The sequence below is a fragment of the Hyla sarda genome, chromosome 3 (assembly GCF_029499605.1).
Source record: "Hyla sarda isolate aHylSar1 chromosome 3, aHylSar1.hap1, whole genome shotgun sequence".
NCBI classification, from domain to species: domain Eukaryota; kingdom Metazoa; phylum Chordata; class Amphibia; order Anura; family Hylidae; genus Hyla; species Hyla sarda.
The window spans coordinates 281,421,074-281,433,207 of NC_079191.1; the positions used below are offsets into that span (position 1 = coordinate 281,421,074).

Below are 12,134 nucleotides of genomic sequence, written 5' to 3' on the forward strand. Positions count from 1 at the left end.
TCAGGGAGGTAAACAAGTGGCTCAGAAGCTGGTGTAGGAAGGAAGGGTTTGGGTTCATGGAGAACTGGGCTGACTTCGCTGTCGGTTACCGGCTCTACCGTAGGGACGGGCTGCACCTCAATGGGGAGGGTGCAGCTTTGCTTGGGGAGAAGATGGCTAGAAGGGTGGAGGAGTGTTTAAACTAGGGACTTGGGGGGAGGGAACCTACAGCAAAGAGGGGGAAGATAGTGTAGATAGAGAGGTGGGAATTATAAATGTACCTGGGGGTGGACCGGAGGGAGGGGTTAGAATAGTTAATAGGAATAGGCTTCATAGGAAAATAAAACTTACACCCTTGAATCCCATTAACCCCAATAACATAAAGGATGGAAATGTAAAGTGTATGTTCACAAATGCCAGAAGCCTAGCAAATAAAATGGGGGAGCTTGAGGCCTTGATACTGGAGGAACATATTGATATAGTTGGGGTCACTGAGACATGGCTGGACTCCTCGCATGACTGGGCTGTCAATCTGCAGGGGTTTACATTGTTTCGCAAGAACAGAATGAACAGAAAAGGTGGTGGAGTCTGTCTGTATGTAAGAAGTGGTATGAAAGTCAGTGTGAACGATGCCATAGTGTGTGATGATTTTGAGGAGGTGGAATCACTGTGGGTAGAATTACAAAAGGAGGGAAATACTGAAAAAATAATATTCGGGGTAATCTACAGACCCCCTAATATCACTGAAGAGATAGATGTTCGGCTTCATAAACAAATAGAGAGGGCCACCCGGGCAGGTACAGTGGTAATAATGGGAGATTTTAACTATCCAGATATAGATTGGGGTCCGGGGTTGGCTAAAACTACAAAGGGGCGACAATTCCTAAATTTATTGCAGGATAATTTTATGGGCCAGTTTGTGGAGGACCCAACAAGAAGTGATGCCTTGTTGGATCTGATCATTTCCAACAACGCAGAGCTGATTGGTAATGTAACTGTGCGGGAAAACCTTGGTAATAGCGACCACAATATAGTTACTTTTGACTTAAAATGTAGAAAACAAAGACAGTCGGGGAAGGCAAAAACATATAACTTTAAAAAGGCAAACTTCCCTGGGCTGAGGGCTGCACTACAGGACATAGACTGGGGGGAAGTGTTCTCAAATACTGATACAGAAGGTAAATGGGACATCTTTAAATCAACTCTAAATAACTATACAGCTAAATATATACCAAAGGGGAACAAATATAAACGATTAAAATTAAATCCTACATGGCTGACACATGATGTTAAAAGAGCAATAAACAACAAAAAAATTGCCTTCAAAAAATACAAATCTGATGGGTCAGCGATAACATTTAAACAGTACAAAGAGCTTAATAAAATCTGTAAAAATGTAATAAAAACAGCAAAAATTCAAAATGAGAGACAGGTGGCCAAAGAAAGCAAAACTAATCCTAAATATTTTTTTAGATATATAAATGCAAAAAAAAAAAGGACAGAGCATGTAGGACCCCTTAATAATGATAATGGGGAGGTTGTCACAGGCGATCAAGAGAAGGCGGAGCTACTGAATGGGTTCTTTAGTTCTGTATATACTAGGGAAAAAGGAGCTGACATTGGCCAGGTCAGTGCTGGTAACACATCATGTAATGTACTGAACTGGCTTAATGTAGAGATGGTACAAGGTAAGTTAAGTGATATAAATGTAAGCAAATCCCCAGGGCCGGATGGACTACACCCAAGAGTTCTTAGAGAGGTAAGTTCAGTAATATCTGTACCCCTGTTCATGATATTTAGAGATTCTATGGTGTCTGGTATTGTGCCAAGGGACTGGCGCAAGGCGAATGTGGTGCCAATCTTCAAGAAGGGCTCTAGGTCTTCCCCAGGAAACTATAGACCGGTAAGTTTAACGTGCATTGTGGGTAAATTGTTTGAAGGACTTATAAGGGATTACATACAGGAATACATAGGGGATAATAGTATTATAAGTGATAGCCAGCATGGGTTTACTAAGGATAGAAGTTGTCAAACCAATCTAATTTGCTTTTATGAAGAGGTGAGTAGAAGCCTTGACAGAGGAATGGCTGTGGATATAGTGTTTCTGGATTTTGCCAAAGCATTTGATACTGTCCCTCACAGACGTCTGACAGGTAAGTTAAGGTCCTTGGGCTTGGAAACTTTACTTTGTAACTGGATTGAACACTGGCTCATGGATCGTACCCAGAGAGTGGTGGTCAATGATTCGTACTCTGATTGGTCCCCGGTAATTAGTGGTGTACCCCAAGGTTCAGTACTGGGCCCGCTGTTGTTTAATTTATTTATCAATGATATAGAGGATGGTATTAACAGCTCTGTTTCTATCTTTGCAGATGACACCAAGCTTTGTAGCACGGTACAGTCTATAGAGGATGTGCATAAGTTACAGGATGACTTGGATAGACTAAGTGTCTGGGCATCCACTTGGCAAATGAGGTTCAATGTGGATAAATGTAAAGTTATGCATCTGGGTACTAATAACCTGCATGCATCGTATGTCTTAGGGGGGATTAAACTGGCAGAGTCACTGGTAGAGAAGGATCTGGGTGTACTTGTAGATCACAGACTACAGAATAGCATGCAATGTCAGGCTGCTGCTTCCAAAGCCGGCAGGATATTGTTATGTATAAAAAGAGGCATGGACTCAAGGGACAGGGACATAATACTCCCCCTTTATAAAGCATTGGTACGGCCTCACCTGGAATATGCTGTTCAGTTTTGGGCACCTGTCCATAAAAGGAACACTGCGGAGTTGGAAAGGGTGCAGAGACGCGCGACTAAACTAATATGGGGCATGGAACATCTTAGCTATGAGGAGCGATTAAAGGAGTTACAATTGTTTAGTCTTGAGAAGAGACGTTTAAGGGGGGATATGATAAACGTATATAAGTATATTAATGTGGCCCATACAAAAAATATGGAGAAAAACTGTTCCAGGTTAAACCCCCCCAAAGGACGAGGGGACACTCCCTCCGTCTGGAGAAGAAAAAGTTTAGTCTCAAGGGGCGACACGCCTTCTTTACCGTGAGGACTGTGAATTTATGGAACGGTCTACCTCAGGAACTGGTCACAGTAGGAACAATTAACAGCTTTAAAACAGGATTAGATACATTTATGGAACAAAATAACATTAATGCTTATGAAGAAATATAAAATCCCATCCCTTCCCCAATATCGCGCCACACCCCTACCCCTTAATTCCCTGGTTGAACTTGATGGACATATGTCTTTTTTCGACCGTACTAACTATGTAACTATGTAACCATGGAGCAGTGAGAAAGGTGGCCTGGGCTGATAAATCATATTTCATTTAATATATGAAACCATACATCCACATTTGTAAACCTCCTGTCATGTCATAGAGGTATCAATAAGTTAGGACCCTTGACCCTGTTTGAATAATGGGTTCCCAGGTGCACTTTCAAGCTTTATGTCTTATTAAGTGTAACTACAATGTTGTTAGTCTTTGCTTTAGCAACAGGCTATGGAGTTGCCGGGAATTTAGTGTATACTGCTGCCGCAACAACATTGTGTTAACAATTACATTTTTTCTTTTTTTTTCTTTTGGAGGATGTCCAACATGACATGGACTCTCCTCCACCAGATTATAGGGCTCCTAGCATTGTTCTAGCATTGTCCTAGCATTGCCATTCATAAATTAAAAAGCAAATGCTATCTGTTTTTTGGAGTGAAAATTAAAGGGGTACTCTGCTGCCCTACTTCGAAAGCTCCGCCCCCCAGCGTCCAAAAGTTTCTTGTTCCGAACGCTGCGTGAAAGCTTCCGTGTTCATGCCCGCCCCCTCGTGACGTCACGCCCGCCCCCTCGTGACGTCACGCCCGCCCCCTCAACGAAAGTCTATGGGAAGGGGGCGCGACAGCAGTCGCGCCCCTTTCCCATAGACTTTCGTTGAGGGGGCGGGCGTGACGTCACAAGGGGCGGCCCTGAACACGGAAGCCCTCACGCAGCGTTTGGAACAAGAAACTTCCGGACGCTGGGGAGCGGAGTACCCCTTTAAGACAAGTGTGTAAAACAAACCAATTTACAGCTCATGAAACTGGCAAAAATACTGTGTAGAAACATAGCCTGACACTGTAATGAACATGTGCATTACTATCCTATCACTTTCCTAAGGCCAACTCATCTACATTGAATCATCTTAAGACCACAAGCTGAGTCTCGAAGGATTTTAAAGAGAAATGCTAATAAATAATCACACAAAGCTTCTCACTTGCTAAAAAGTGTGCCTCGCCTATATTACAGATTTGCTGGTAGCATATGCTGGTTCTCTGCCCTCAGTAGTTTTGCATTGTCAGGGGTGTAAAGGGCAGACTGGTAGGACAGTCTTTGGGCTTTTTGCATAAAAATGCTCTGTAAAGGATCATAGCCAGTATTTTTAAAAATTGACATACCAGGCTAAGGATCTAGAATTGACTAATTGTTTCCAAATTCAATAACCAGGAGTAAACACCCTCATGTTAAAGAATGTTCTATGGCGAATTAAAAAGCAGCAACAGTTTAAATACAGAATAGCAGATGCTTTTAAATCCCTTTTTGTAGCACATTTCAAGATCATGTGGAACTGCAAGGTTATAGGGACATACCATAATAGAGTCTCTGTATACTGGCAAATGCTGCCCTCTAGCTTTTCATAGCTATATTACAAACATACATACATTTCAGAACAGTACAGCATGTAATACTTTAGTATATAAAAAAGGCAAAAGTATTAGAAGAGTCATACCTTTATTGGTAGCCAGAAAAAATAGTTTTGTATTTCCAGTCATTGAGGCTCCTTCAATCGGTTAAATTTAGATGTATAACTAAAAAAAAAAAAAAAAAAAAAAAAAAAATTTAAAGCAGATTTCTTATTTTTTAGACGTGTCTAATGGAAAGGCCTTTGTGCTCTAAATGGTTGGCTAACAAAGGTATACTTTGCTATACTGTACTGCTATAATACCTCTTTTCTGAGACTTTGTTTTGGGTGGGTCAGATTCTCATTGAAGAGACACAGTGGTGTTCAGGGACCTCTTGACCGGTAATGCTCCATGGGAAAAAGTATGCAAATGAGCTCTCATTCAAAAGGAAGAAAACTCTCCTAATTGGCTAAAGAAATGCATCTCTTAACCCAAACTGCACCCTACTGTATAGGGAGAAAAACGGTTGTGTTTTCTTTTTGGTGTAGACTGGTTTGGCTTATGGGATAAAGTTTTCCTACTGTAAGAGAACATTTTGTAAAAACATATACACAGGTCCTTTATAGAGCAAAGCTGTATCAGAGAAAAAGAAGTCTCATGTCTAACCAACCACACTCCCTTTATTTTATCTTCTGACGTGTGAAAATCAATGATAAACTAAGGCTGTGGTTTCTCTGGCACAGTACTAACACGTGGGCCAACATATCTTTATATAAAATGTATCTTATCAATGGGAAACGAAGACCCAGAAAATAGACAAATGATATTATATAAGAAAGTGCCATATAGTTTGAACATATATAAAATGACTAAATCCAACTACTTTTACACTGCCATTATCATTATTATTTTCACTACTACTGTTATTGCATTTTATACCTACCTTTGTGTTCCTGAGTTAGAATCTGTTTCACTACTTTACATCTCACTGTCAGCTCTCATCGTTTATTATATTACTGTTGCATTGTTTGGTCTATACCATCTAAAATTATCAATAATCAGCCACCACCAAACACATGCTACTCTTTTCCCATAGAGAGCAATGATTTCTGCATGGCACACCACAAAATCTATGTACACGAGCATTAACTCCTCTTAATATTTTTTAATTCATTCTGGATCAACACAATATGGTCATTGGTTGCACTTTTTTTTTTTTTTTTTTTTTAATCTTATTAACAATATAATTATGTAATGCACACAGTACTGTACACATGGCTGCCCACTGAACGTTTGCAGGGCAAGGTGAGAAAGCATCCGACTGCCAATCATGTTAATTTTGTTAGTACTCGCTGTGTGCTATGGTGGTACCATGAGGTTTCGCCACCACAATGTGTTTTGGCTGCATAGTTCTTAAGGTAAAAATGAAAAACACCCCTCGATCAAGTTGAACCTATATCCCTACTGTGTTGCTTATGAGGCTGATGCCAGTTGCCCCATACTAGGAAAAAAAAATACCTGTCTCACTCTAAATATGGCAATTAGAAAAAACCCTGGATTAATGTTCTGTCCCTATAAATCTAGTATCCGTAACCTGTAATGTTAATACTCTACAGAAATGCATCCAGACACTTTTCACCATGACCACTTCCTCTGGCAGAGAATTCCACAGTCTCACTGCTCTTACTGTAAAGAACCCCCATCTGTGCTGGTGTAGAAACCTTCTTTACTCTAGGTGTAGTGGATGCCCCCTTGTTATAGATCCAGTCCTGGGTATAAATAGATCATGGGAGAGATCTCTGTACTGTCCCCTGATATATTTATACATAGTTATTAGGTCTCCACTAAGCCTTCTTTTTCTAAATTAAATAACCCTAATTCTGGTAATCTTTCTGGTAACTGTAGTCCTCCCATTCCCCGTATTACTCTGGTTGCGCAGTATTGTACACAGTATTCTATGTGTGGTCTGACTAGTGATTTGTTCAGTGGTAGAATTATTTCCTTGTCGTGGACATCTATGTCTCTTTTAATGCACCCCATGATTTTAATTTTTATTCTGGTCGCTACAGTTAAATTTACTGTTAGATAAAACCCCTAAGTCCTTTTCCATTTCAGTGGTCCCCAGTGTTTTCCCATTTAATACATATTCCCGGCCTGGATTTTTTCCTCCCCACGTGTATAACCTTACATAAGACTCTTGTAGTCATATCAGTTGCTGAACACCTGAACAAAAAGAAACTTTGAAATGCCATTGGCATAGTTTATTCATGATAGGAGACAAATGAGCCGCGCTCCACACTGAGCTGACAGCGCTTTACTTGACTAATCCAACTAATATGTCATTTTGATACATTCAGATTGAATGCGCTGCACTGATGCCAGTTGAAGGCACATTTATTCCAAGCTGTTTCGAATGCTTTTAAGTGTATCTTTTGATGCTATACATGTGTACTTCTCAATAAAATGTTAGATTTTGGAACATTTTCTTCAGTTAACCCATTCTGTTGTGTTCCTTGCTTGATAACAAACAAAGAGCACTTAGAATGGATATTCACGTAGGGCTGAATTGTTGCAGAAATCTCTGTGACTGGATATCTGTTTGCTTCATCTCAATGGGGTTGTTTGGCAATCACATTTCTGCAAGCCCCATTTAGATGAATGTAACAGTCACTAACAATTTCTGCAAAAAAAATGAGGTAATGGAATACTTATTGGAAATCCTGTAGATGCAGAGCAGTGGTGTAAATATAGGTGGGCTGTCATACCTCAGACGTGGTGTTGTGAATGCCATGATCTTCATACCATAAATGATGTGTCAGATTGGAGCCATGGCTTACATGTTACATCAGAGCCCATAAGCTCAAACTACACAGAGCATTCTATAGTACTCCATATAATGAGAATACCCCCACCAGGTGTTAGAGCAGAAAGAAAGCAGATTGTATTGCTTTTCTGGCCAACCAACCACTGCTGGATATATGTTGTTATGGGATACAAAGAGTGATCCAACTTTTTAGCAGGACTATTAATCCTCAAATAATTAATTGAGACCATGAGCATCCTGACTCAGTAACCAAACAAAAGATTAAATAGGTTTTGTGCTATTCATGTGAAATAATTACTAATCTAATGCCCCATTATGCTTGGCATGGGCTTTTTTTCTACAAGGCGTATATTGTATATTTTGGTCGGTAAAGAATACATTGCTGAAGCCATGGACAGTAAGTGACACACAGCAATTGTTCTTTAATGTTACAATATGTAAATGATTGAAGGCCGCAAACCAGAAGACCTCAGCTGAAAAGCAGAAAGTACTGGAAATCCTGCCCAGCTCTGGTGCCCCATGGTCGTCTGACACACACAACACACAAAGGGGTTATTTTGGTTCAGAGATCACGTTGTGCTGACTTCTATTACAGCTGGGCTGCTACTGTAGACATTAAGTACATTTGTTGCTGCTCTTGCAAAATGCAAATTATAGGTTTCACTTGACTAGTTTTATGACTAGTTGTAAGTTCCATGTACTTGGCCTGTCTGAACTCTTTGGCATCATTGGAAGCTGTTGTTTCTGCACACAGTAATTTTCCTAAGTCCCATGCAGCTGACTTTGTGACTTGACTGTTGGTTGAGAAGCTTATTCCCTTGCTGTGATTGTCTCATACATGGTTATTTAGAGGGGTCAGACTTCAGGGCATGAATGCCAGTATATAATGTTTATTAAAGCTATGTATAATTGCTGTAACTGAAAAAACAACCTCCACAACTGTAATATACTGCCGTGTCATGAAGCTACAAGTATAGCCAAGTTACCATTAACCTAGAAGCACTTATAATTCCTGGCATTGTTAAGACATCCCATGCTCGCACATGATTCAAATGATGGATGAGTTCAGGATTTCATATGGGTGGAAAAGGAAATAGGGGATTTCCACTTTCTGATATTCACGTATGTGTTCTATAATAAGTTAGAGCACCAATTTAACAAGACAATATGTGAACTCTCTGTCAAGAGGGGGCAGCAAGTTTTCAGTTTGCACAACTCATCTAGTATTTGGAAACCTTATAGTCCACCCTGTGCTGACATATAAAGCATAAAAAGTAATTTTTCAGGGCAGATATTGTACATTAAAACATCTGTTTTTCATGTATTAGTAGATCTCTTTCATGTGTGTAAGCTGTCCGAGCGCTTTTCATATTAAAGCTTTTGCTTTCGAATAAGATTTTAAACAAGCGCATAGGAATTTGATGATCACAAATCCACATACATTTGGTCATGCAGTTTGACTGAAGTCATTTAAGGGGGTATTCCAGCTTTATACATCTTATCCCCTTTCCAAAGGATAGGGGATAAGATGTATGATCGCATTGGTCCTGCCGCTGGGGACCCTCGCGATCTCTGTGCAGCCCCCGGCATTCTGTGCCGGTCACTGCCTCTGAGACTGGGACGTGACGCCACTCCCCCTAGTGACATCACTCCGCGTGACGCCCCTGCCTTAGAGGCAGTGCCCGGCACAGAACTCCGGGGGCTGTACAGAGATTGCAGGGGTCTCCAGCGGTGGGAAACCTGCGATCATACATCTTATCCCCTATTCTTTAGATAGGGGATAAGATGTATAAAGCCAGAATACCCCTTTCAGAAGTGAAAATCCAAGGGGAGGTGAACTCCTGCAACCGCCTGCTTCACTAACTAAACATACAGGCTTATGTATAAAAGCAGGATACTTAGGTTATGAAATGTGTAGTTCTTTTGTGGGATTAAACCATTTATTACTGTTTTTTTTATAAAGTTAGTGTAATAGTTCTATTGATGTATTTTGTTGGTGCATTACTTTATCTCTATTAACACATTTCCATTCATAAGGACAGCCGGAGAGTCACAGGTTAGAGAGCCACTAGCCGTTTTTATGCTATGACTTTTTTTTCTTTTTAGTAGTGTTGCTAATAAAAGTTAACTGCTTGTACAAGTTTCATGTGATCGTTCCAGTAAAGCTGAGACGCCAGAGTAAAGTTTTTTTTTTGTAGCATCAGCTCTTGATGATTTATAATTTTTCCTGAACATTTTCATAATTGTAAAATATTCACAAATTCCTTTAAACATGTATATATTAAAATGTTTTTCAGGACTCCAGCATAGACGGGATCCCTGGTTCACCCGAATCTCCTCTGCCCCCCTCAAGCACACTTGAAAAACCAAAGCTGAAAGCAGGAGGCTCGGTAGAAAGCCTTCGAAGCTCCCTGAGTGGTCAGAGCTCAATGAGTAAGCACATCATATTGAAGTTTACATTAGGACCTTCTTAATCCTTTCATCATCTCCATAAAGTGAACAGAATGTCTATTATAAAAATGGAATGTAGTTGCAGATGTTTTATGCATGTCTGCTGATTTGTTGCCTTTATTTTCATTATTCTGAATGTAGCAGGGCTATTATAAAGAGACATTCATATTTCTAATGGTGGTTCGTTTGCTTTGTCAGGTGGTCAAACTGTAAGCACAACTGACTCATCAGCAAGCAACAGAGAGAGCGTCAAGTCTGAAGACGGTGATGATGAAGAGCTGCCATATAGAGGTCCCTTCTGTGGCAGAGCGAGAGTGCACACGGACTTCACCCCCAGCCCTTACGATTCAGATTCCCTCAAACTTAAGGTTTGTAAACAGTGTAACACTCTATAGTTTACATATTTCTCAGGAATAAAGTGTCAACTTGTAAGTCCACTCACAAAATCTATGATTCACTATTAATATATGCTCAAAATTGTCTTAAAATACTTAGCTGTCCTTAAACACTTATGAGATATCAACACATTTTTGAAAAAGAGTCTGCAGTAAAGAGATGCCGATTTATACAGCTAAAAATATTGCTGAGCACTTTTTAAAGGGGTACTCCAGTGGAAAACAAATGTTTTCAAATCAACTGGTGCCAGAAAGTTAATCAGATTTGTAAATATCTGGAAATAACTGAACAACTTACTCTGTAGTATACAGCAGCTGATAAGTCCTGGAAGGATTAAGATTTTTAAATAGAAGTAATTTACAAATCTGTATAATTTACTGGCACCATTTGGTTTTAAAACATCTGTTTTCTACAGGAGTACTCCTTTAACATATAACAGGAGGTAAACAATGTTGCACTACACTCCTTACAAAATCTGTCATTACTTTCTTTTCTATAGAAAGGAGACATCATTGAAATTATAAGCAAGCCTCCAATGGGCACATGGATGGGCCTCTTAAACAATAAAGTAGGCACTTTCAAGTTCATCTATGTGGATGTAATCAATGAAATTGAAGAAAAGCCTAAGCGTCCAACAAGAAGGCGTCGCAAGGGAAGACCACCAAAGCCCAAGTCTGTAGAGGAGCTCTTAGACCGCATCAATCTGAAGGTGAGTTTAGTATTACTGCATAAAGCACCAACTGGCATAATAAAACCCTTAAAGGGGTACTCCGGCCCTGAAACATCTTATCCCCTATCCAAAGGATAGGGGATAAGATGTCTCACCGCTGGGGACCCCAGCAATCTTGTGTTCGCCACCCACCTGTTTGAGCTGCACGCCGCGGTGCCAGCTCACAAACAGCCGGGTGGCGACCACAGGGACGTAGTATGGTGACGTCACGACTCCGCCCCCATGTGACATCACCCCCCGCCCCGCTATTGAAGTCTATGGGAGGGGGCGGGACGGCCGTCACGCCCCCTCCCATAGACTTGCATAGCGGGGGTGATGTCACACGGGGGCGGAGTCGTGACGTCACCATACTACGTCCCTGTGGTCGCCACCCGGCTGTTTGTGAGCTGGCACCGCGGCGTGCAGCTCAAACAGGTGGGTGTCGAACACAAGATTGCGGGGGTCCCCAGCGGTGAGACATCTTATCCCCTATCCTTTGGATAGGGGATAAGATGTTTCAGGGCCGGAGTACCCCTTTAACCTCCCTTCCAGCTCTGTACAATATAAAAGGGGTTTCCAAATAGCTGATCCTGATTCTCTATAAAGCCGCTGAACATTTATTTCTGAGTTCAGAACTTGTAAATGTTCTGCTGCTCCATAGACAATAAATGGAATGGTGGCTGCAGAGGTGCGGTCTGCGCTATTTATACCATGGCAAATTATGTCCCTGTTCTTAGGGGGATAACTTACCGTAATGTGATAGGAAAATACCTTTAATATAGATTGTAAAGAACATTTTTTCCTCAACCCCCTGCTTAAAAACACCCACATGAGAGATTTTAGTGTGTACAAGCACTAGGCAACTGCATGTCAATAAACACACGTGTATATAGTTCTGTCTATGGCATTGTAAAGGGAATCTTTATATATAATTCAGTTACTTGGTAAAGAAGTAATTAGAAATAAATATGATTCTTTATTGACTACATATAAAGTGAGAGTAAAACTTAAAGGAGGTTATAGGTATAAAACAAGATTTATACAATAATGATTTCACCTCAGTAATAAAACCACCAAGCATGAAATCAATTGCTTATATTA

At 40.5% G+C, this 12,134-nt stretch overlaps 1 protein-coding gene across 6 annotated transcripts in view; it reads left to right on the forward strand.

The window, feature by feature from the left end:
- The window catches only part of SASH1 (SAM and SH3 domain containing 1), a 200,434-nt gene that overhangs the window by 154,249 nt on the left and 34,051 nt on the right, over nucleotides 1–12,134 (forward strand). For all 6 annotated transcript variants that reach the window (XM_056566754.1, XM_056566757.1, XM_056566756.1 and 3 more), the window contains 3 exons: nucleotides 9,775–9,910; nucleotides 10,127–10,296; nucleotides 10,824–11,033. In XM_056566754.1, coding sequence (XP_056422729.1) covers nucleotides 9,775–9,910; nucleotides 10,127–10,296; nucleotides 10,824–11,033 — 516 coding nt within the window. The remainder of the gene's footprint in view (nucleotides 1–9,774; nucleotides 9,911–10,126; nucleotides 10,297–10,823; nucleotides 11,034–12,134) is intronic.